Raw genomic sequence first — 25,132 nt, 5'->3', positions numbered from 1 at the left:
TCTAAATACTGAAAAGCATCCTCACTGTCTTAAAGAAAGGGCATTAAATTTCAAGGCCTTGTTTTCCACTGTGTATAATGGCCACATGCAAGATCACTAAAAGGTGTGCACGTTTTCACTGTATTTGCTTAACGTGCATTGTCACCTCCATTTCGGTATTTTCCCTGTATCTCAACATCGTGTGAACGCCCTTGTCAATAACAACAGTCAGGTATTTCAGATGAACGCATATACACGGGAGAAAATTGCTAGGAGCACTTACAACTAAGTTTTAAAATTCGTTAGAATGCGGTGCGGACGGTACGCATCTACATACCGCTTTAATCGGGTCTGTTGGCAGTGCAGGTTTACCGTGCAGCAATACGGATATGCCATACCGTCGTGGTCGGCATGTCAGTACTTTAACCCGCAAAGACCTCTACCGCATCACTTTACCGCAAGCAATGAGCAACTAGCGCGGCTAAAAAGTTCTTAAAAAAAGCTGCGTGCCGACCACGACGGTACGGCATTTCCCTCAGCGGCGCGCACCAGTATGTCAGCGTAAACTTACCTCGGCGTTCAAGATTCGAACACACGGCAGGCGTTTCAGCTAGCCGTCACGCTTGCGGTTCAGCAAGCGCGTTTTTTTATCGGCGCTCTGCATCGGCGTCTTCAGAGCTGGAGCAACGTGGCAGCACCTTGAAGACGTATACACCCGGGGCCACATCGTGCTGCAGTTGCAGAACTAACTTCTAAAATGTAAAGAAATACAACCTTCAGTTCTGATGCCAAGCATCTCACAATTTCAGAATACGTACCCCTATATTGTCGCATATGGTCCGCGTTGGCACTGCAAACGTCGTTGGGAGTGTCTAGCGTTACGTCTAGACGTAACGGTACGAGCCTGCAGTTACGTCTAGACGTAAGAATAACGAATCTTAAAAGTTACGTCCAGCGTGGCAATACAATAGAGCCTGTTAGACCTACCGAACCGATTGGCCTCGGTGGCGCAGCGGCTAGCGTGTCGTGCTCGGAACTGCGAGGTCGTTGGTTCGAACCTCGCTGCTGCTGCAAATTTTTTTCTCTTTTTTTTTTTTTTTTGTCTCAGGTGTTGCTGAAGTCTGTTGCCAGAGAAGCGCGACGTGGCTCTTGGGTTACGTACGCCTCCGCCTGCCCCGAAGGGGCAGGCTGCGCGGGGCTAAACAGCGCGTGGCCGCGACAGCGGCCAGTAGCGCGTGACCGTGACCCTGCCAACCGGCCAGTTGAGCGTTAGCGAAATGGCCGCACTCGCGAAGCGAGGGCGAAGCCACGATTAGGTTGCCGCGCCCGAAGGGCGCAGAGGGCCTTCACTGAGCACAGGAAAATAATGTACTCACGTTTGTGGGAAAGCCACATGACTAGAGTCCCTAGATTTTCCCTGCTCTTCACAGGGAAAAATCTAGGGACTTTGGTCTGGACGTAACGATAGCGGTGACTACAGTTACGTCTGGACGTAACCCTAGCAACAGCCAACGTCGTTACCACCAACGTACAAAACGACAGTCTACGCGCTGAAAGTGCATCGCAGAGACGGCCTCAGCCATTCGCACACCGTCAAAACCACCAAAACTAAATGTGCAGGTCTCGACGGATGTTTTCAAGTGAAGGCGACTCCTGCACATGAATTTAACCTGGCTGTCGCCTATCACTACACCGTGCAAAGAAGACATAACTCAAACAAAGCCGGCGACTGCGGTGAGGGTACCGAGTAGAACATAGGCAAGTAAAGGCTGGGGACAAGGCCGAGGAATCGTCGGATCTTTCCCTAGCTACAACAGTACCTGTCTAGGGGCAGGGAGTACCTCCCTATGGTAACGTCAGATCCGGTTTCGCGCCAAACCGGGAGAGCCCCGACTCCGGGGATACGCTTTCGTCCATGGTCCATGTGGTTCGAGCAGTGTTGATCCCAGCGACTTATGTTTAGGTGTTTTGTAGTGAAAACTGGTGTCAAGTTTGTAACGTGTACAGAGTCCCGAACTCTGTAGTGTTCTTAGCCCTTATGAGCAAGGCCCGCAATGGCTAGCAATAACGGAAAGAGCCCTTCTACGAGCAATGAAACCATCTTCGTGTGTTGCTTCGATGGCTGTTCTGCAAGTTTTCCGAACGGGAAGAAACTCAAATGGCACATGCGTGTACACGACGGTGAAGTGAGTTCGCGATAGGTTTTGCTTTTGTGGAAGCTTGCTTTACAATTGTTTCCCTTAGTGTAGTGTTGCCCCCCTGAAATGCACACGCGAGATGTGTTTACCTTGCAAATGACATTCAGCGGAACAACCTAACTGGGAATTCGCAACTTCCAGGTACCGTGGCGCCGCCGAGTGGTGGCCGCCGGAAGCTCTGTTGAGATTATTGAAATGTTGGACCCGCTTGAGTCAGCGAATGTTGCCACTTATTTTGTCTCGTTTGGGGTCGTTTTGCGACGGTGTGCACGGTCTCGATACGTGACACTTTCGGTTCCTCAATGTGAACGGTAAACAAAAGAAAAAGGTAACTGATTTTACTGCGGGCCTCGGTGCTCACAGCGTACAGCGGGAGGCAAAGCAGAAGCCTCCCCTTCAGATTAGCGCCTCGAAAAGCCGTGAGTGGTTAAGCTGGTTAAACTTCGCAAGCAAATAACCAAGGCCCATGAATGTATGTAGAATCTCATTTTATATCACCTTTCTCGCGCTTCGTTCCTCCGCTCGGCACAGTCGCTGTGCAGACAGTACCAGAACTGATAAGGAATGCGTTCCGCCTCTAGAATATAATGAAAAGTCCGCTTTCAAAGCGTCCATCGCACCATTCCACATCTGAAGTGGCTGTGAAGTGCCTCCGTCACCTTCACATCTCCAGCTCTTTTTGTTCGGTATTACTTGCTGATGGCGCTGTTTTTTCGTCCCTGTCCCGTACGATGTTACTTATTGCACTTCTCATAAACACCGAAAGCGTAGGATGATAAGAGGAACGTCACATCTTAAACGTGAGAATTGCGTCTTGCGCTGGTTTCATTAGCTGCTTGTCGACCTATTGTGACATTCCGCTGTTTATTTTTTCTCTTTTTTACCAAGAAAGCGCAATAAAATCGTATTTCCGATAATCGCACATGCCTCAAGTGGTTCTTGTGCTTCGGTATCGAAGGGCAACACATCTCTTTTTTTTTCGTTTACTTACATTACTTCGTGCTTCGAAGGGAGCTGAGCTAGCTACGCGGCAGAATCCAATGCAAGCAGAAATGAGATAAGCATGTCTCCGAGAATGTCTCTGATATTACTGAGACATCTTTAGTGAGTCTCCTACTACCATATCGTGCTAACAACACAGCGGGGGTTGCAACGCGCGATTAAGCGCCGCAAGCAACGCGACTAGTGTGTTTGCTTTATTTACAATTGTGTGCATATTTATCTTCGTAATGAGGCTCCAATCACGTACCCGACATTCCTTTACTTATTATAATATGTCACCGCAACCCTGCTTTTACTAAAACATAAATCGGAGTGCAGCCGAAGCGCAAAGAACTGAACTCTTCGCCAAACAAGTACGTTCCTAAATCGTCTGCAGCGGTATAGTGTTCTAGAATATTGGGAACACTTTAGCAGCGGACCTACAGTGTAAGCGGACCGATAATCTCAACGACCGCCATGTTGGATGTACAGTCGCGCCACCTATAGGCCGTGAAAGTTGCGAATACACTCAACTCATAAGAAGCATTTGCCGCCTACATTCAAGACAGTCGTGTCACATGTTTGAAAGATACAACCGAATCCGTCAAGATGCAAATATTCTGTAATTAATTAGTTAACCTGAGCTTGTTTTTGTTTCTTTGTGCGTTTTGTGGTCTACAGTGAACAGTTGAACGTTCCAAAGTACGCACACATTTTTGCTTTCCTTTCAGAATAATATTAATAGTAGTGCTAATTTTTATTTACACAAAGGTCTGAACCCTCCGATGACGTGCAAGGCTAGACAATGTGACAGAGAAAACAGGTTCCGCTTTGTGTCTAGGTGCGTTTGTGTTGGCTAAGCCAGTCTGTTGTCCACGAACATTTTAATGTTCATCTGTGGGAAAGATAACTTTCATAAGTGCGTTATATTGTCTGGCTTAAAGGTTGTTCCTCTACGTTTCTTTTTCTTGCTTTGGCTGTATTATTCAGCGGCCCTTCGAGTGCACATACACAGGCTGCAACAAGAAGTACACGAGGCAGTTTCACCTGACGCGACACATCAAGAAATCGCATGAAAGCAACAAGGACCAAGTAAAATCTTTCAAGTGAGTATGCAGTACAGATCTTCCTTTTTTGAAAACACCGATGTCGTAATGCATGATATTTTCTGTGCAGATGTGTACGTGACAACTGCGTCAAGTCGTTCTCTTGTGAAAACGCATTGTACAAGCACATGAAGTATTCTCACGAGAAGCGCAAGTTCCAGGCAAGTGTTATGAACAAAGCCATCTATCGATATCACACCTCCTATGATCAGTCGGAAGGTACTACTGCGAAATGGTCTTATAATCCTCCCTCTGTTTCTTCCCGTTCTTTCTTAGTGTGAACACTGTCCAAAGGCATTCATAAAACATCAGCACCTCAAAGTGCACAGCTTTGAACACACCAAGGTGTTGCCCTATCCGTAAGTATCAGATGTCTTTTTGCTTCACTATAAATTTTCTTCCAAGCATGCACTACAGACTAATTTGTCTGGAGAGCTGATTATTAATGCAGGAGTTTCGTATGTAAAGTGTGGATTGGATGCATATAGTTTTGTTCAGTGATGCTGGCCCAAATATTAAAAACGGAGGATTTCAGACAAAATGTTCTCTTTAGACTGTCCAAAGATTCACGAGAGTTTGAGGCATCAAATTTGTGTCATAGCCATCAATACATTAAATAACTTCTTAAGTTAATTACATTATTTGATGGTCTTAGGATACGCATTGTAATTGAGGTCAACTAGTACACAAATAATAATCATTTGCTGGAAACTCCCACCTATAATTATTTTCCAAAAACATGAAGTCATATTGCATGATGGAATACATTGATGTCCCATTTGGTGGGCTTATATTTTCCTGGGGCTTCCAGAATACCAGTGTATGCATGGGCAGCTTTGTTGTATCGTATTTTCCAATTTGGTCAACATTAGTTTCACTCCATTGAACCTAGTAGCTTGCATGACATAGCCAAATAAACAAAATGGTTCTGTTTCATTGCCTATGCTTCCAAAGAATGTTCTGGATTGATCTCTCTTATGAATTATACCGGGTGTCCCAGCTATCTTTAGCCAAGGGTTAAAAAATACAATATTAGAGGCAGGCGAGTGAAACCACTTGCAAATTACTGACAGTCACCTTGCGCACTACAGACAATTTTTTGTTTGGGAATTAACTAATTTATTAATTAGGATTATTTAATTAAATTGCTAAATATTGACTGTAGGCAAGAAATGCAGCTTGCAAAGTTCGAGAGCGTCTTCAGAAACCCCAATTCTATTATTTGCGATAAAGAAAGTCCCACGTATACCATTTTTTCCAAGCTGCAAAGAAAGCCCGCGAAATACAAAAAGAACCACGTGACTAGCGCGCGAGCGCGCCGCGAGAATGCTGCCCTCAGCCGCGGTTTGAGCGAACGAAATCAGCTGCGGCCGCGACTCGCCGGCTCCGTTGCAGCGGTAGGCTGATAAGTTGGCGGTGGTTTCTTGGCCCGTTGCCAGCCAGTTGGCGCGCGTGACGGTGCAAGTTGTAGCGAGCGCGGGCCAAGAAACCACCGTCAACTTATCGCCCTATACCGCTGCAACGGAGCCGGCGAGTCGCAGCCGCAGCTGATTTCGTTCGCTCAAACCGCGGCTGAGGTCAGCATTCTCGAGGCGCGCTCGCGCGCTAGTCACGTGGTTCTTTTTGTATTTCGCGGGCTTTCTTTGCAGCTTTGAAAAAATGGTGTACGTGAGACTTTCTTTATCGCAAATAATAGAATTGGGGTTTCTGAAGACGCTCTCGAACTTTGCAAGCCGCATTTCTTGCCTACAGTCAATATTTAGCAATTTAATTAAATAATTTTAATTAACAAATTCGTTAATTACCAAACAAACAATTGTTTGTAGTGCGCAAGGTGACTGTCAGTAATTTGCAAGTGATTCCACTCGCCTGCTTCTAATATTCTGTTTTTAAACCCTTGGCTAAAGATAGCTGGGACACCCTGTATATTTGTTTTATTGGCGGTCCATGGAGTTCTCAAAACTACGTGCAGCAGGCCTGTAGCCAGGAATTTTTTTCGAGGGGGGGGGGGGGCACTTGCTGAAGACCTTGACTATGTTAGAAAAATACCTGTTTTCATTACTCATTTTGGGTAAAACAACCCCTTCAATCAGATTTTCAAGAGGGGGGGGGGGCTGGGCCCCTAGGGCACCCACTGGCGCGCAGGTAACATAACTCAAAACAATCTAGCTTTTTTTTCCTGTCATACTTTGGCAAGGCCCACAAATTGCACCTTGGTAAAGGCCAAGGCATTTGCCCCTGTGAAATTTGGTTTTGGATGCAGCCCTAAAAAAAAAAAAAAAAAAAAAAAAAAAAAAAAAAAAAAGCCCATGAGCAGGCACAGTTTTCAAGTCATTTGGAAGATTACCTCCCAGCTAAAGTAAAGGCATTAGTTACCTGACATGCACTATAATATTATATGCCATTTTTCAGATGCCCAGAACCAGGATGTGACAAGGCTTTCTTGCTGCCAAGCAAGCTCAGAGCACACCAAAATACACATAAAGGTGAGCAGAGAGCTGTGCATCTGGTCAGCAGTGTTGTACGGAACGGCGTTCCAAGGAATGACGTTCCAGGAACTCGCTCCTTTTGGGAGGAATGCCACTGTTCCGTTAAGAATCGGTAGAACTGTAACATTAACTCGTTACGTTTACGAGGAAACGGCGTTCGTTCTGTAAACGTTCCACGGCAGTGAAAAGACGTACTCAAGTACGCGGCATGTCATGCAGAGCAGGGTGGTTGGGCGACCGCGTGAGGCCCATAAAACTATCGCTCGCCTGGGTTTTCACTTCATGGCGTCCGCCGGGGGCACAGGGAAGGGCGCAGCGCCGAAACCAACCGAGTGCGGCAGAAATAGCTGACTAGACCTGATCTATCACGTGCTGGAACACTTTCACTACGGTACACTTGTGTCATGCAAAAAAATAAGTGCACTACACTCTAAGAAAAAAATAAAGTATTTGAGGAGTATTTCTGCCACACAACAATAATTGTCATCCACCTCGCGTACTTTCATCGTGTTATCACTGCAGTCCCGGCACTTCCCGGTGCGCGCAGTTATCAGCGTGACATACCGTTCTTGATAGGAAAGTGGCGAGAGCCGGGCTTTCAAGAAAGGAAACGCCAGCAAGCCAGATGGCGATTATTGTTGTGTGGAAGAAATACTCCCCAAATACTCGATTTTTTCTTAGAGTGTAAGATCTGCACGGGAGACTCAGATTTTGAGTGATCTCCCCAATTGTGCCACAGATCTCCCGAAGAATAGCGTCAACGCCACCACATGAAGGGGATCATAACGACAAAGGGCGACTCTACTAAAATATTCTGGTGCCGATCTATCGCGTCAGGACACACTTCAGTCACTTTCACCACAGTGCATTAGCATCGTACAAGAAAAGTGCACTGAGATTTGCAAGGGGCTACTTTAGCTCTTTCTGTAGAGTTTTCAGACGTTGACGATCATGCAAGTACTCGTAGCTATACGGCGCGTGCAAGTGTATGTACTGAAGTGACAACGTGTGCTGTGTCCAGTGACAACTAGTAAATTCTTGCCAATCTTATTGCGCTCTTTTTTTTTTGCTTGATACAGGTGCACTGCGGCAAAAGTGGCTTAAGCGTTGTGAACTTGATGGATCAAGACCATAAAATTTTATACACGCTGTCATTTGTTATTATTGTTTTCTTTTCGCGGAGGGGTTAGCATTCTTTTTCGGCTGATTTATGGCCGCGCCCATTCAGAAGGATTGCTCAAAATTCGAGTCTCTCGTGCAAATGTTCGTGCACTTTTTCACATGACACGAGCGTACTGTGGTGAAAGTGACTTCAGTGTTCCGCATGCGATCGATCAGGTCCACGACATTTTAGAGCTGCCGTCATTTGTTATCATTATACGCCTTCGTTTTGCTGCTTCCGTTCACAATAAGTTTATGTGTGGCTGATATCAATATTCGCATATGTCAAAACATTGGAGTCTTTCACGCATACGCCAACATACGCGTCTTCAATATCGATTCACAAAACGGCGAGCAAATATTGCGATTCGCGAGAGAAGCTGTTGTCAATGGAGAAGGGAGCAGTGCCTGCTCTGTGGACCAGACCACAGAATAAACTCTCGCAATTTGTGACAGAAAGCCGTCGTCAAGAGAGGTGGGCTGTTTGGGCTACAGTGAAGTCTGGTGCGCACAGTCCACAGCACAAGTCTATTTGGTGTGGGGTGTGGTCCACAAAATAAAACTGCACTTTATTTTGTGGTCCGGTCCACAGAACAAAGCTGCAGTTTACCCTGTGGTTTGGTCTACAGAATAGATTGGGACTATATTGTGTGGTCTGGTGCACAGAAACCATCGTCAAGAGAGGTGGGCTGCTTGGGCTACAGTGCATTCTGCACAGCCCACAGCACGCAAGTTTATTGTGTGGTCCACAAAATAACGCTGCATTTTATGTTGTGGTCTGGTCCACAGAATAAAGTGGGAGTTTATCCTGTGGTCTGGACCACAGAGTAGGCATGCGAAATGTATAAGTGAGGAACGTGTGAGCGGGGTTCTACTGTATTGTATTCTTATCATTTAATGTTGGGAACTTGGTCTGCTGCAGTGGAACCCGCAACCCGAAGATTGCGGGTTCGATCTGGGCCGCTGCGGTCAAATTTCGATGGAGGCAAAATGCTAGAGGCCTGTGTATTGTGTGATGTCAGTGCACATAAAAGAACACCAGATGATCGAAATTTCTGGAGCCCTCCACTACGGTGTGCCTCTTGATCGTATCATGGTTTTGGTCTGTTAAACACTAGGAATTATTATTATTATTATTATTATTATTATTATTATTATTATTATTATTATTATTATTATTATTATTATTACAGCTTGGTTTGGAAGACATCAAAAATGTATATGTTGAGAGCTCAGGAGCAGGAGTACACGGGCGTTTATTAGCAAGTATAAAAATAGGTACACTTAGCGTAGGGGAAAGCCACTTGAATGAGGTGTCAGTGGCTCACTACAAACAAAGGTGAAGGAAGCTTATATGCAAACAGAATAGATTGTCAAAATGCCGCTGTCACTGATCCCGTTAATGGGGATGGCAATCGCCGGGCAGATTCCAAGGGCTGGCGTCTCGGCCCTCCGAAAACGCACCACGAAAGCGCGGACAGTTTAGAGTTGGTCCTTTTAGTGCGCCAGCGAACGCCGGTTGTGGTCAAAAGACCGCGTCAGAGCCGAGAGTCGATAACACAAACGAAATATATTCTCAGTTAAGGCAGTACAAACATCAAACACATACACACTCGGCTGGTACCAGTTACAACTTCACAATATAACTCAGATGGTGTTAACACAACGGGAACTAAACGAACAGATCACGTGCTACAAATGCAATCTCATGCATTACAACTATTCAAGAACAGTTAAAGTCTTGATTATTCAGCGGTGTATCCAGTCCACAATTCTCGGGCGGTACTTGAATGCTTCTCTTCTAGAAACACTCATGCCAACTCCAGCGCTGTCTGTCATTGCGTTCCTCCGTCATCGTAACTTGTCACGGCTCACACGGCGTCGTCATCCGATTCTTCCAGATCGACGATCGACTGACCGCACAACATCATAAACATGTCTTCTTCGGCTGACGGAGCCACACTCAGCATAACTTCACCATCTTCGGACCAACTGTCTCACTCACTGCCCGCTGGTCGTCGTTGCACGCTTTTATCTCCTCTCCCCCGGGTTCTAGAAGCGTCGGGAGCGTTCTCCGGCATGCAGCACTGCCAAAGCTAGGAAAAGTTTGAGATTTCTCTCACCGGTTCTACTCGCTGTGGCGTCGCGTCACGCTGTCCCTCTAGAAAGCTCTAGGCTTTGGCAGGCGTTTGATCTGCTTGTCTGCGGTTCTTTCGAGTGGGTAAGGAAGAATATCGGCACGCCGGCGTCATTTGATACTTGTTTTTCGTTGTGTGTGTGCTTGTTCGACGCCGTGGATTCCCGCTGTCGACTGAAAGCGGCGGTGCACGCGCTTTATTGACACGCTCGTTTGTGATAGCCACGGCCGTACCCAGGAATTTTTTTCGGGGGGTGTTTCTGTGTAGAACGGCTAACTTTGGAAACCGGTGGTCGCTGTGAAGGCGTACAAGTATTCTAGTATCACCCGAAAAGTTAAAGCATTAAAAAAATTTTGGGGGGTGTCAGAACCCCCTCAACCCCCCCCTTAGTTACGACCCTGGTGATAGCCGCCATGGTGCTGGCATGGGACCCCTCCCCTGGTGGCACATCCCTTGCCACCAGGCGTGGGAATAGCCGTTTTTGCAGGAAGCTGACAGGTTATCGCTATAAAGAGAAAAGCTGCTGATTGCATCAATATATTAAAAGTTACTGAAATGTTCACTTAACACTTCAAAAGTGCTGTGCTAAGAAAGCACTTTCAGTGCATCCTTAATAACTTCAAGAAGATAACTGAACACTTTTGCAAATTTAATTCTTATTTTAGGTTACCCATGTGACTTGGAAGGCTGTGAAGCTGTGTTCACCAAGTGGACTCTTCTCCAGAAACACAGAAAAACTGATCACCAGAAGCGTAAGTTCTGACCCAAAATCTCGCTCTTTTTGTTCAAGTAGATTTAAGCGCAGCAAGCATTGCTGTGGAGATATGTGTGTTGGGCAGTGAAGAGACGCAGATGTCATTGCTGGTGGATCAGTCTCAATGTGATGTTCTCGTGTGGTTTTACTAATAAAGGGGGAGACCAGCATGTATGCTGCTAGCCACGAAGGTATGACCGATTGCTGCACTTTTTCCGGAGTTTAGAACGGGGATGCTGGATAACCTGGGAGGATGTGTCTATGCCCTAAACAATGGAATAGACGTGCGCAGCATGAGACCCTTTCACAAATGTTCTTGAAGATAAGTTAGAGTGAGTCGATGAAGAAGCTGTGCGATTTGTCAAAAGAATCTGCGATTACAAAATTACAAGTTTGCAAATCAGAAAAAAAAACTGGGATGGAAGCTACTTTCTACACGCAGAAAAATAGTCAGATTAAAGTTTTTACGCAACATTTACAGCGGTAACACGGGAATTTATAAGAACATATATCTAAAACAACCTCATTATCAGTCTAAGAGGTGCAATAATTCCATGAAAACAAGGCCCTAACAATGTCGCATTAAGGTGTTTAAGTTTTCATTCTTTCCTCGTACAATTGAAGAATGCAATCTGCTTCCCAATTAGATAGTGTCTGCACCAAATTTTTCTTCTGCCATAGAGAGCTTTATATGAATCTGTTTTAAGTATTACTTTGAGTGTCTTTATAATGAGATGTCTTACGCTTTATGTTGTCTCTTTTATCATAATGTCTGTATATGCTAGTTCTGTGGCTGTTTTGATACTGCTGTGTTGTGACATTTTCTTACTACTTCACGTGTGCACTTAACCCCCTACGATAATAACTAGGGTGCTGTAGGTATTTGTAATAAATAAATAAATAAATAAATAAATAAATACATAAAGTGGGAATGTGGATTGGTGGTTCTCACCGAGAAAAGCGAGTTCAGAGAGAGTGTATGACGGTACCAGTGCACTGGGCATGAGGAAGGCGGGCAGAGCAGTGTGCTTTATTCTTCATCTATGGTGGGCAGAACAGGAAAAATGCATGAAGATTCATTTACCTGCAATCTCGATCCTGTGGTGCTAGCACAGGAGGTTTGACCAGCACGTTATAACGAAAAGATCTAGACATGGTGAAATGGCTTCTTGAGAGGGCTCAGAGAATCGTTTCTTCGATGCTTTGCGAGTCTGCTGAAAAATATGAAAAACATCTTATGGTGGCCCTCACACAAATCTTTGTCTTGTGTCTGGTGGCCACGCTTACAGAAAGCATCAGAAGGAATTTTACCTCCTAAAGAATAAATACCGCCAGAGCTGAGGCAGTGCTTCGTTTAACTTACAATGCTCAGGTAGTGCGACGCATCAACTTAGGTCTAAATAATGCACATACCTTTTCTTTCCACCGTCATCAGTTAATGATGCACTGGCGTAATATTGCCTTGTAAACTTACATCAGAGCCAACATCACCTTTAGTGGCCAGATTGAAAAGCGACATGACGTGATTATCTCGAGCAGTCAAGCATACCTGTTGTTATATAAAGTTTTGGTACACTCAAACCTCAATATAACGAACACCAATATAACGAATTATCGGTTATAACGTAGTAAATGAAGAATAGTGTTGTCATAGACACAGTGTTACAAATAACCGTTTACAGTTGAAACCCGCAATAACGAAATCGGCGGGGAAAACACAAAATTTCGGTCTTGCGGGAATTTCGTTGGCGCGAGAATGCGGCAGAAAAGACATGGAATTTACAAAAAACACATCTTATTTCCCAAAATCAGTAATTTTTCTTTGGTGGGCCTTACCATGCAGCAATTTCATTCCTCTCTATCAGGAATCTCGTTTGTCACGGCACAAAGTTTGCCCCATGCACTGGTCAGTGACGGCGGCACTGCGCTGTCACCAGTACCGTCATCAAGTGCGCCTACAGGCGAACCTTCTTCCTGCTCCGCTGGATCAACGCGGATCAGCGCAGAATCGTGGACAGGGAGCTGCACGCAACGCTGAATTCTTCGGCGATGTCCATTTTTTCCCTGCCCTTTTCCACCTCACTGATGATTGCAGCCTTATCTTCCAGCGTGATGAACTTCCGCTTTTTCATTGGAGGCGGCATCTTCGTAGGCAGCGAAATCGGACGAAGCAATCGCAACACACAGTTCACGCTGCACCAAGCGACCAAGCAAACGCTCCACAAATGGCTCCACACACGCGACCATGTGCGCGCAAAGCCGACAAAGCCATGCACAGGGTCAAGCCAACAAACGAAACTCCACGAGGAATTGGCTACATTGTCTGCGATAACGAGCAGGTGTTTCGAAGCCATCATCATCATCATTGTCGCCAGCTTTATGTTTTTTTTTAAACAATGATGGCGGCTGCTTCTCAAGTGCGCTGTAGCGATAATTTTGCACGATTTAAGTGTAGCATGAATGCATTTCAGCAGTTTTCGAATGTAGGTAATGTTGCGAGAGTAGATTGTTTGCGCACTCTTGTTTCAAAAAATTTTGTTAATGGGGGACTGCGGTATGAATATCTTTGGTAGTAGCGAGTTACAAAATGCATTGACTCCTATGGGCGTTCGCCGGTGCTCCGAAAATATTTCGTTGCGGTGAGAATTTCGTTCCCTCGGGATTTCGTTATCGCGGGTTTCGACTGTATAACGAAGTTATTTTCGTGGCGGATGTGACTTTGTTATAATGAGGTTTGAGTGTATTGTGTTTCATTCTGTGAGCACTGCACTTCTGTTTGTGTGAAGCAGGGTACAAGGTCACAGTTGCAGATGCTATGGGATGTTGAGCTTTAGGAAGTAAGAGTATTTTTCTTCCTACTTCATCATTGTAGGAAAGGCTGGCCATTCTAGACTGGTTGTGAATGTTCCGAATGAGATACTTGCAGTCATCACTTAAATTATGCGACAGCTAATTCTAATAATGTGCTGCTATGTTTATTGAGCAAGCCGCCCTGGCCGTGCACACTCTCATTCTCAGTTTGGAGACTAATGGTGGAGCAAAAAGAAAATTTCTTCACGTCTTCGGAATGGTAGCTGAAATGAAGTATCCCGTAACCATGCTGCAAGTAGCTGAAACGAAGTTGAATCAAGGCTGTGCCGCAGCCTGCATGTGCATGTTCTATCAATTCCATGTGTAGCAACAGTATTATGCCGCGTAGCTACGCTCAAGCAAATCTAACAATTTTTTTTGTCAATTCTATGGTCTGCAAGACATATCTTGTTAGTGTATGTTGGCTTCGCCGAGGAATGCTCTAGCAATGTGGCAAGCTTGACTGCATTGCTGTTCTCTATGTTGCAATTACATATAGCTTTTGTTGCAGGCATATGAAGCTGATCTGTACTTTTGTGCACGCAGAGTTTCCGTGTCCTTCATGCGACCGGGTGTTTTTCACCAAGTGGAACCTGGTCACTCACATGGAGACACACAGCACCGACCGCGAGAGCTTCTGCTGCCCTCACGAGGGCTGCAGCCGTTTTTACTTCCAGGAGAAGAACCTCCGGCAACACATTTCGAGTGCCCATGAAAACAAGCGGTTCTCTTGCGATGCTCCAGGGTGTACACGAACCTTTTTCACCAAGGTGACCCAGCTTTGGTCATTCCTGGTACACGGGCATTTCACTTTTTGCAAAGGAGACAGTGGCAGTGCACCCCACCACTATGTAGCTTTACTGGTTATCTAAGTAGCATCTTCGTGATACGAACCCAACTGAGACAAATTTCAGTCTGATATGAATTCGTAAAATTCTCCGGCCAAATTTCATTGTGTCCAATGGGCCGAAGTTCCGATGTTCCAAACAGTTTTCCACATCGCGACGGATGATACAAACTTGGGTAACAAAGCCATCGAGCAACAGTTGACAGCAGCATGGTCCAGCTTCAGAAGTATGCATCCGGCCAGCGCACACACAGCCAAAATTGTGCTTATCGTTTGCCACAACCGCTGTGGACGAAGCCATGGTTGCCATTGATGCGATCACGTGTGGCAGCGACAAAACTTTGAAAGTATACGTGCATCCAACGCTCACTGAGTCAAAGCAGTGATGCTTGCAGCAATTGATTCGGATGAAACAGCGGTAGACAGGATCACAGATAGCAACGACGTAGTTCTGAAGGCACACGCGCGGCCAGTGCACACGGATTGAAAATGAAACTACATTTGCCACAACCGCTGCACACAAAACCACGTTCACTGTTGACGCGATCATTGATAGCGACTATGCAGCTCCAAAGGTACGCGGCTAACACGGCAGTAGATTAAAGGCAATAAAGTCATGAAAAGGCACGAAACGTTTCGGCGTCCCTGTCATTCGCTTATGAAACTATGGTGGAGCGGATTTCGGTGCTTAGTTTTCAATTGGCCTCATGCGAAGCTTTGACGTGCGCATTTGCGGCAGCCAGCTGTGCCATCCCTTATTGGTACATTTACGTGTGTCCGGAAAATGCATACGCGAGTTCTTTTGACGGCAGTAAATATTTTATGCCTGTAGCGTGATTTGAAAATAGATTTCGCTAGTTTTTTGGTGAAACAAAATTTCGGGTGATACAAATGTTTTCGCCCCCCTTTGAAATTTGTATCACCGAGATTCTACTGTAGCTTCATGGCTATTACTTTATGCTGCTGGAGCACTAGTTTGTAGACAACAGTCATGTGGCAATCAGACAAGTGAACGCTCATAGGATCCGACACCTATGCTGAATGAGCAATATTAGTAGCTTGTATACACTTACTTTACCACAGCATATGGGTAAACTTAAGCTTTTAAGCTTTCAATGACACTTCATTAAAGCCTTTAGGAAGTTTTGTTGATGCTGTGCAACATGAGTAGATGTCACTCTCGATGGCCTAACTTCACCAGAGGTAATAGAAAAGGTGAAATTACGTTAATTCAGAAAAGTATAGGCATGGACAGCATCTCCAGTAATCTTCACAGAGGTAGGGATTTTTTTTTTAACCATGACTTTTTTTTTTGCTTGCATAGCTCTATTTGTCACCGCCAGATAGCATTCCAATCCACTTTACAATCAAACCCCTGAATGAAATAAAAGTAATGCCAACTCCTCTCTCCTCCTCCTGAGCCAGCATTCGCTCTCTCTTCTGTCGACCGTGGCTCTCCATACGCAGGGCCGAGCTAGCAGACGCTCTCTGCAATAAACGCTGTTGCCACAAATTGCTCGCGCTCGTCAGCTGGTATTTCAATCAGATATTTTTATTTTACATTGTTACCAGCTACCGAAACATTACGAGAGGACATCGAAATGTTGTGCTTGGGTCGTTTTTTTTATTGGCGGTGAGACACTGAAATATGCCGCGTGTGACATCAGATGGCAGTGGATACCTGTCGGCGGGATGACGCAAAGACCAAAACGAGTTCTTGTAGCAACTGGCACTTTGTGGAAAACTTGAATTTTCTATAGTCAGACACAACTTAAGAAGTCAGGAGAGACGACCGAAGTGCGGCAGCTGATCGCCTCCGCGACTAAAGAAATAGTCCCGCTCATGCAAGCGCCGATGTTCTCCGAAGGTGGAGCCACCGGCCGTCCCGCTCATGACGTCAGTCCCGAGTGCACGCCCTTTGGTGCAGGCTTGCATTCATCTGCCTTTGAGGAAGAAATGCCGCTGACTTCTAGAGTTGGATCCGACTATAGTCAGCGAACATGGCTATGGCACGCCAGCAACAAAAGTTGGAAACACATGTCGCGTTTTTCGCTTGCTTTATGACAGCGTTGCCACCGACGTGTGTTTATGACAGCATATGGCAGCGTTGCCACCAAGCACGTCAGTTGCTATAACATTGGTGCAGAAAGCACTTTCTTTAAGTGCGTCGTCCCACCGATACATACCTGCTGCCATCACCGGACCAACGGACGTGCACCGTTGTTACTTTATCTGGTCGAACACGCCTTGCATGCAAGCATAGAAGTGCCCCACCTAAAGAACATATATCTTACACCACGGTCGACAGAAAGCAGACACGTTTGAAGATGACATGACGGAAGTTGGGTACGAATGCTACAAATAAACGAAGAGCAAATATGCGGCACTAAAAGGATGAAAATGTAAGGAAGTTAGCGATGTGCGAAGAAATGCTAGTTTACCTCACAGAGCTGAGACCATTGCACCAATTTGAAGTCAGCCTGGCTGTTTCTATAAACCCAGATCTTTCTCCGTGCCACATCTCGCTTCTCAGGTGGAATTCAGAAAAGCCGTTTGCTATCAGTTTCATGTGTGCTGCACCCGAAAGTGCAGCAACACGGCATTGCAAACACAAAACGACTAAAACCACACCATAAAAGTGCAAAAAAGAGGTGCGACACGTGGTGCCAACGTGCACAGCTCACCCTATTTGGCACCGCAATGGAAGACAAGCAAAAAACTAGCATGAGAAAAAGCATGAGAGGGGCACGTGACAGCATTCGGCCAATGGTAGCACCGAACGTCGAGGGAAAGTGCAAGAGAGGAGGGCAGTAGCAGTTAACAATAGCTGACATTAGTTTTATTTCATTCAGGGGCTTACTCTACAAACTACTGACACAATTGACCTGTTGGAAGTTAGTGTGACTAATCCTGTGGCAAAACGTTGTCGAAAAGGAAACTAATGTTATCTTTTCATGCATTTCTGTGCAAGCCGCACTGTGCTATTGTCTGCTTTTCAATCGAACTTCTACTTTTTGTGTTATCTTTAGATTTCCGTTGCACTTAGCAATGCCCTTCACTTTCATCTATGATTACACATGCGGTAGCTCATTTTGTTTTCATTCATGTTCACAGCAATCATTGAAGAAGCATGAAGCAACTCATGACCCAAATAAACCTCTACCTCAAAAGGTATGTATGTGCACTTGAATTTCGAATGCATCTGGTATGATTACTGGGTGGAGAAGTGGGCAAACTGAATTGCAGCAGGCTAAGCTGCTGTGCACACAGTTGCGTGACGAGGCTGTGTGGTGGTCATGCTGAAATGTACTCAAAAGAATTTCTGATGCAGCTAGTCACAATGAAACATTACTCGGTTTACAACCACCCGCCATGGTGGTTCTGTGGATATGGTGCTTGAGTGCTTACCCGAGGGTGACGGGATCAAATCCCGGCCGCAGCGGCTGCATTCTATGGAGGTGAAATGCCAGAGGCCCATGTACTTAGATTTAAATGCACGTTAAAGAACTCCAGATAGTCAAAATTTCTGGAGTCCATCACTACGACGTCTCTCATAATCATATTGTGGTTTTGGGACGTAAAACCCCGACAATTATTATTATGTTTTAAAACTAGTGCATCACAGCTAGATATCACGGTCGTGCAGCTTTGCACATAAAATACATATATGTGCAGTGAATTCACTGGTGTTCTTAATGCACTCCCCAACATTTCCCTTCAAAATTAATTTTTTTGTTCCCTTTGTAATAACTACTCACGGGCCAAGGTACAGACACGTGCAATGCTGTGAACGAATGGCCATACTGTAGTTTCTCGGTTCATTTGCTCCAAGCGATCAGAGTAGAATAATGAAAGTAGAAACCATACTTCGAATTCATTGAAGAGCTTCTCTCTCTCATACTTAAAAAATTGTGTCTGAGGCTACCACCAATAAATGAGCCGAAGAATTTCGGTGTTATGACAAGTGGGTCTTCAACCCTAACTCTCTCTTTCTTGCTGGCTACAAACTCTGTAGCCCAGAAGCAACTCCAACTCTTCTTGTAGAGATGGAAAAACCTTGAACAGGGGCTGTCGCTGCAGCCAATATTCCAACAAGTGGTCTTGCCTTTTCTTCAGTGCAGTTACTGAAGACAAGACCACTTGTCGAAACGTTGGCTTGCAACGCCTCCTGTTCAATGTTTTCTTATCTCTTGAAGCCTCCATCTTCTCCTGAACTTCTGCCTTGTTTGTAACTCTTACTGTAAGCACACAGCCTAAACGTAACCTAGAAATCGGATAGTTTCGACAAGTCTCATTTTGGACCTGCATACAGTAAAAGATGCCTAATGAGTAGCCTTAGTGCATGTGGCAAGAGTGTCAAAGCAGTATGCTGTTGTTAAAACAATAAAAATCTATTCTTTGCAAGCTCTTTTGCATTTTATGGGACTGGTTTGGTGGCATCTTTTAGCCTAGGCAACCATCTCGGCCGTTTCTGGTAAAACAAAAACAACCTGAATAACCGCTCTGGAATACCACAGCTAGGGCATACATTCTGTCACTAAGCCTCCTCTTACAACTTACAAAGGTATGTTCTGCTCACTTGCTGCCACCTGAACGGCTAAGGCATTCTCCAGCAAAGCGCAGGGGTACTGATTCAATTCCCAGTCCCGGTAGCCCCATTTCAAAGGGGGTGAAATGCATCATGCGATGTTAAAGTGGCACTAAACACAAATAAAATATTATATAATAGTGAAAGATCAGTGCTTGGAAACGTCTAAAATGTCAATATTATACACAGTAGCGCTCTCGTAATTGAGAAATTAAAGTAAGTGTAGGACATGATTTGCGCCACCTGTGGGACGTTGCGGAACACAAGCTCGACGACATAGCGAGGCCTAGGTACAAATAATCAGAAGTACTCAAACTACCCATGACAAAAAAGAAAATTTCATTGCATTAGAGGCCGGAATAAAACTGAAGTTTTTGCAGTTCAGTCTGATTCATGCAAGAAAGAAGTTGACGTTACCTTTGAGAACAACGCAAGGTCCATTTTTGCCAGGCTGCCGGGCAGTGCGGGCGTGGCGAATGCGACGTCAGAAGGCCATTCTCAGGGGCGGGCAGTTTGAATTGTGCTAACGGTATTTGGACAACTGAAACGTGATTTTCTTTCAAAATAAGCATTTACTTGGCAAGAAGTAAGCACTACGAGGTTTCTGGAACGCTATTTAAACAATCTACATCAATATTTGCTTTTAGTGTCTGTATAAGGTACGCCCTGTTATTACATGTTGGTTTTGGCAGGCATAAGGCCACAACTCCTTATTTTTAATTTTCTCTTAATTGCAGAAGCCCAAAAAAGCCACAACGAAGTGCCGCCGAAAAAATGTTTTCACCAAGAGTGCAGCAGCCATCTTGTCAGGGCATACACCACCACCTGAATGTGAGAAGAGACTTCTGTCACTGTGCATCGGATCAGCTGACGAAACGGAGTTAAGGCAAGAGCAAAAAGACGGGGAGTGCACTTCGCAGTCTGAAAATCCCGTAACCAGCCTCTTAAGGACGTGCCGAGAGCCGTCATTCAGCACGGACAAAGACTCCGACGATGCAGTGTCACTTCCAGAGGATTTCACTCGGCACGCCTGCGTGCCTCTTGCCGACAGCCTGGCCGGTGGCGTAGAGCAGCCATCTGCGCAGAACGAATCATTGGAGCTGCTGCATGCAGTGCCAGAAGATCTTGCACAATGTAGGTCGCAACCGTCCAGCCAAGAATTGTGCAAGAACATCGAAGTAATGCCGCCGGCAACAGAGACATGCGTTTCTTTGACGGACACAGCTCACGGAAGCCTTGTCGATTGTGGACCGAGTTCTGCGTTCAGTGAAATTGCAAGTGAATTTGAACATGGGCATGAGGACAATTTTTCAATGCCTTCAGTAAAGGTGCAGCGGGTAAGTGTATGAGCAGGTGAAAGATGCTTGGAACCGATGCGCTGTGTGAGCAACTGCTGCAGATTTGTACGTCTTATTCTGTTTTTTATGTGACAAAGTATACATCCCTGTTTATATAAGAGGGCAAAAACATTTGTACAAATTCCCTTTGCTATGGTGCAATAACTTTCTTTTACTAACGTGCATTTCACTATGTACTGCTCTGCGTCGACTTTGTGTCTTTTACTCAGAATTATATTCTGTGTCTGTGCCATATTTCACATCATCATCACCCCTTGACCGGGCAGATGGATGTTTGGAATTGTGCTGTGCTAAGTATGTTATGGTGCACAGAGGGAGTACATACCCAGTGTGCTAGGCCCTGCCTTTTAAGAAAACAGCCAACATTGAACACAGTTTTCTGTTTTTCGTGATGTTACTATGAAATGCATGTCTTAATGTTGACATTGTAGCCTCATAGTATAATTGTTACGATTGATAGAGAAGAAGAAATTGTGAAACATAATAAAATACTACAAAGTTACCGCTTTATAATGCTTTCCTCATTATGCTTGCTGCACATGCAATTCACACGTGACCCGGCAGGGGTATTCACGTTCTGTGGTGAAACAGCAGGCTCCATCATGAGTGCAACTCTGTACCTCTGCTTTGCTACTGATAGATTCAGTGCCCTCAGGGTGCATAGGTCAATGGATTCAAATGAACAGAATATGAACAGAATGGCTGTATTAATAGAAGTCTGCATGCACTTATCATGCACATTGTATGAACAATTATTACTTAGCATTTTCCAATTCTTATTCCTTCTGAATTGCCATGCTAGCTTACATACAAAGCAATATGAAACAGCCAGTATGTGGAGGAATCTAAACATGTACACTAAAACAAGACTATTTTTCATTTACTTCGTTATAACCGATAATTCGTTATATCCATGTTTGTTATATCGAGGTTTGAGTGTAGTTAAACCGTGTAGGTTAAACCTTTCAAGAGAGCAATGCATAGAACATAATGTTTGCACTACCAGATATGGTGAAATGCTGGGGAGTTTTAGGTAATCGTAGCACAGCCAATGCTTGAATGTCTCTTTGCCAGCTCAAGGACACGAGTTCGATTCCCGGCCATGGCAGCCCCACTTTGGTGGGGGCACTATGCAAGAACAGCTGTAAACTTAGATGTAAATGCACATAAAAGGACCCCCAAGGGGCTAAAACTAATCCAGAGTCCCTAACTACGACATTCTTTGTAATCATACTGCAAGTTTAAGACGTAAAATCGCAGACATTAATATCAGAATGCCCCAAAACATATGTTTAGATCTCTTAACTGAGTGCGATGTTTAGAGCCTGCAATCATGATCATACACAGGGAAGTGTTTACAGGACTTAGGTAACAGAGCAACCAATATTTAAAGGGCCCCATACACCTTGCTAAAGCTCTCAAGGCAGCCCCGCCACGGTGGTCTAGTGGTTACGGCGCTCGACTGCTGACCCGAAGGTCGCGGGATCGAATCCCGGCCGCGGCGGCTGCATTTTCGGTGGAGGCGAAAATGTTTGAGGCCCGTGTACTTAGATTTAGGTGCACGTTAAAGAACCCCAGGTGGTCTAAATTTCCGGAGCCCTCCACTACGGCGTCTCTCATAATCATATGGTGGTTTTGGGACGTTAAACCCCAGATATTATTATTATAAAGCTCTCAAGGCAGAGTGCATTGTCATGAAGAAATGGGTGACCAACAGTGGAAATCAAGCTTCCCTCTTCTAGTGCAGCAACTTAATGCTCAAACCATTTTAAGCTGCTATTGCATGACTGCTTCTAGTTCACCAAATTGGCCCTTTGAAAACGCCTGGCATGTGCTTCGCATTTACTCAGATTCTTTCCTTGCAATAGCTGGCTTTCTAGGACACTATAAAATTGCAGTGCTGTTGCGATCGGCCCATGTTTATTTGTCAATGCGAAGCAATATTTACAAAATGTTGCCTCTAATATCCACCTTTCACCTGTTACCTTAACCCCAACGCAGTCGCTGTGCCTTCTGCATGGTTTTGATGCCCAAAAGTGGCTCAATGGCAAGAGATGCCATAGCTGAAGGTTTCGGATTGGTTTAGATTAGCTGGCATCCTTTAATATATTCACAAATACCAGTCCTCAAATACTTTTGCATGCCAGTCCTCTCAGTTGGAAATTTAACCAGTGACCTTGGTTTCAGCCACACAATTCCACAGAAACAGAACAATGAGTACTTGATGCTCACTTACAGGCTTTTACAAAAAGAACAGGGTACACTTTAGCCGAGTTGTAACCTGGTTTATTAGTGCTGATCTTGTCAAAACATGCTTTTTTTTTCGTTACCTCAGCACGAAGGACGAAACTGCGATAACAGTCATGTAAGTAAGAGGGTCTGTTTACATGCAGTAAGCGGCACACCTCTGAACGTTTTGATCTTTTACCCTGCCTCCAATGATTCAAAATCGTTGCACAATGTTTTACACTAGTAAAAAAAGGGACTTGAAAACACACGGTCACTCTTCTTGGACTTCTTTTTCAGATGAATCTGGCTTTTGAGAGCTCTTCTTTTCTGAAGGAGGCATGATTACAAATTTGAGAACTCCATTGCTAATCCTCTTCTGCAGAAACCTTGCTTCGCCCGCCAGGAAGGTCTCAAACTTTCCATAGATGGCCTCCTAAAGAAGAATATAGAGCGGGATGTAGTTTCCAAACACGCAGCATTGCTATGTTTTTTGAGCGCTGGCATCATGCTATAGTAGTTGAAGTTGAGAATACCTTTATCTGATATTTATTACTAGCATATACTCGTTATATGCCAATATTGGTGCGTGTTAAAGATGAAATGTCATCCATAAGCACTAGACGAGTAAAATAAAAACGTAAGAATTGAGAAAATAAAAGTTACACACGGTAGCTTCAGTGTCAGTGCATTAAATGACATTATAAAGCTTGTTGCTTATGTAAAACCAAGGAGGCTCATGTAACAAGCTTGCTGTTCAATGTGCGCTATTTTTTCCAAACTTCATCATCTGCACCACGGAGAGACAGTCCCTGAAGAATTGGGAAATCCGACTTGATCATGACCTAAAGCTCTGGTTTAATTAAGCATGTAATGTTGAACGTTGAGAGTCTCCAAGACCTCATCCCAGCTTACCAACTGTTTTGTCGAATCCGGACTCCCAGTTATTCCAACACGGATTTCACATTTCTTCTCCAGCCACTTTGCTATGCTCTTGAGCTTGGTGTTCAGGTCGTTTTCGGTGATCTTGCTGGTTGCAATCACATGCTTCACAGTGCGCTGCTTTGCTGTGCCTGGGGCGCTGGTTCCTGCAGCAGCCTTTGCTAGCTTTTCTTCATATTCAACCATCTGTTGTGACGTCATGACCTTGTATATTTTCCTCTTCTTGGCCTCAGCATGTTTGTCATCTTCGAGTTTGACCAAGCTACAAACAGTTGAAGAAAAGAAAAAAAGATCGTTGTAGCACTCAGAGATCCCACAGTGCAATAAGTATCACATAATGGAGTACAGTTTTTTACAAAAGCTTTTATTACAATCTGTGCTCTACATTATTAGGCCCTACGACGGGTTTCCACGCATCCGTCTGCCTGTTGTCCTTAGGGTTCATAAATGACTAAGAGGCATTCACCTTCTCTAGTTTTCACGGTTTCAACAACAAAGTTCACAAGCTGCAGATGCAAATGAGACAACTCCCACAGCAGCTTATTGTAAGCACATACACTTGTGACATGCCACTGTCCATTGCTACGCCCACTTTATTTTAGAAATACCTTTACGTGCAGTTATACTCCTGTTGTACTCTGCTGGGCTTTTGAATTCCGGCCTTTACGAAGTTTTGTGGCCCAAATATTGCGCTATTTAATTTTAGTGAACAAAAAAAAAGAAAAGAAAAACGGGTCTTCGTAGTGCAAGACTCGGCCTGGAAATATCTGCTGGTAAACCATTCCTGTAGTGCGCAGTCGTTTCTCATCGTTTATTTGATGCTGCCGCAAAATTAATACTGACATTACACGATGCGCTTTCGATCGCGGTCGAATTCCTCGACTGTGATTGGCTCTCTTATATAGCTTACGCAAATGAACCAATCGCGTTCACGAAACACGATCCCGATCGAACCCAACCAAGTATGATATGTGACACCAGCACTAACGAAGCAACAGGACTAACGGCGGAGTAATTATTTGCCGCAATTTAAGCGAACCAGTTGGGCCATGCTTTTAGTTAGGCACAGGAAGTACAGGAAGCATCAGCATGGCGTAAGGAGAGCGCAGTGCGCACTTGAAGCACGCGCCACGCGCACAACTAAGGTGACACTCACTGATAATCGTGTTTCTTGGCAAACAAGATTGCTTCGTCCTTTGTTTTGGTCCCAAGAACCTTGTCATCGGTGTTTATCAGCAAGACAAATTCAACTTTCTGTTTTTCTGGCTTTGCGGAATCTTGGCAGTATCGGCGCACGAGCACATGGCTACTAACTGCGACTCTCGTAAAATGCGACGTATGTGCCCTAGATACAAATGTTGACTGCACAGCGCGTATGTTTACTGTCCCCAAGGCGTAAGCGGTAAAAGTGTGCAGTCGCAGAGCTAAACATCGTGCCAAAAACATCGCGAACTTAACGCATCACGTTGAACCATGCAGCACTGCAGTATGTAAACAATGTAAACACACCATCGC

At 44.9% G+C, this 25,132-nt stretch overlaps 2 protein-coding genes across 3 annotated transcripts; one reads left to right on the top strand and one right to left on the bottom strand.

Moving 5' to 3' along the window:
* The first annotated feature begins 1,898 nt into the window (after positions 1-1,898).
* Positions 1,899-20,972, top strand: LOC119382874 (transcription factor IIIA). Its single transcript, XM_037650763.2, has 9 exons — positions 1,899-2,165; positions 4,149-4,264; positions 4,335-4,425; positions 4,541-4,623; positions 6,677-6,750; positions 10,718-10,804; positions 14,203-14,426; positions 17,618-17,674; positions 19,829-20,972. Exons 1-9 carry the CDS (start codon positions 2,034-2,036, stop codon positions 20,438-20,440), a joined length of 1,476 nt encoding a protein of 491 aa, XP_037506691.1. The 5' UTR covers positions 1,899-2,033; the 3' UTR covers positions 20,441-20,972.
* Positions 20,068-25,132, bottom strand: LOC119382876 (uncharacterized). 2 transcript variants are annotated; one of them, XM_037650765.2, is made up of 4 exons: positions 24,774-25,132; positions 23,591-23,879; positions 22,948-23,111; positions 20,068-20,168 (listed from the first exon to the last, which is right to left on the bottom strand). In XM_037650765.2, the coding sequence occupies exons 1-3, from the start codon at positions 25,061-25,063 to the stop codon at positions 22,950-22,952; spliced, it is 741 nt and encodes a 246-aa protein (XP_037506693.1). In that variant the 5' UTR covers positions 25,064-25,132; the 3' UTR covers positions 20,068-20,168; positions 22,948-22,949. The 2 variants fall into 2 exon arrangements, with proteins under 2 accessions (XP_037506693.1, XP_037506692.1); XM_037650764.2 differs by lacking the exon at positions 20,068-20,168 and having other exon boundaries at positions 22,936-23,111.

This window comes from Rhipicephalus sanguineus, chromosome 2, assembly GCF_013339695.2.
Source record: "Rhipicephalus sanguineus isolate Rsan-2018 chromosome 2, BIME_Rsan_1.4, whole genome shotgun sequence".
NCBI lineage: Eukaryota > Metazoa > Arthropoda > Arachnida > Ixodida > Ixodidae > Rhipicephalus > Rhipicephalus sanguineus.
Note: the sequence above shows the minus strand (reverse complement) of the source record. Positions and strands in the feature narration are given on the sequence as shown.

Excerpts from the sequence above, each read along its gene's own strand:
- LOC119382876 (XM_037650765.2), bottom strand. The coding sequence starts at position 25,063 with ATGTTTTTGGCACGATGTTTAGCTCTGCGACTGCACACTTTTACCGCT. Across the intron at positions 23,880-24,773 it reads GCCAAGAAACACGATTATCA|CTTGGTCAAACTCGAAGATG; the intron begins GTGAGTGTCACC and ends AACTGTTTGTAG. Across the intron at positions 23,112-23,590 it reads CGGATTCGACAAAACAGTTG|GAGGCCATCTATGGAAAGTT; the intron begins GTAAGCTGGGAT and ends ATTCTTCTTTAG.
- LOC119382874 (XM_037650763.2), top strand. The coding sequence starts at position 2,034 with ATGGCTAGCAATAACGGAAAGAGCCCTTCTACGAGCAATGAAACCATC. Across the intron at positions 4,426-4,540 it reads ACGAGAAGCGCAAGTTCCAG|TGTGAACACTGTCCAAAGGC; the intron begins GCAAGTGTTATG and ends GTTCTTTCTTAG. Across the intron at positions 6,751-10,717 it reads ACACCAAAATACACATAAAG|GTTACCCATGTGACTTGGAA; the intron begins GTGAGCAGAGAG and ends TTCTTATTTTAG.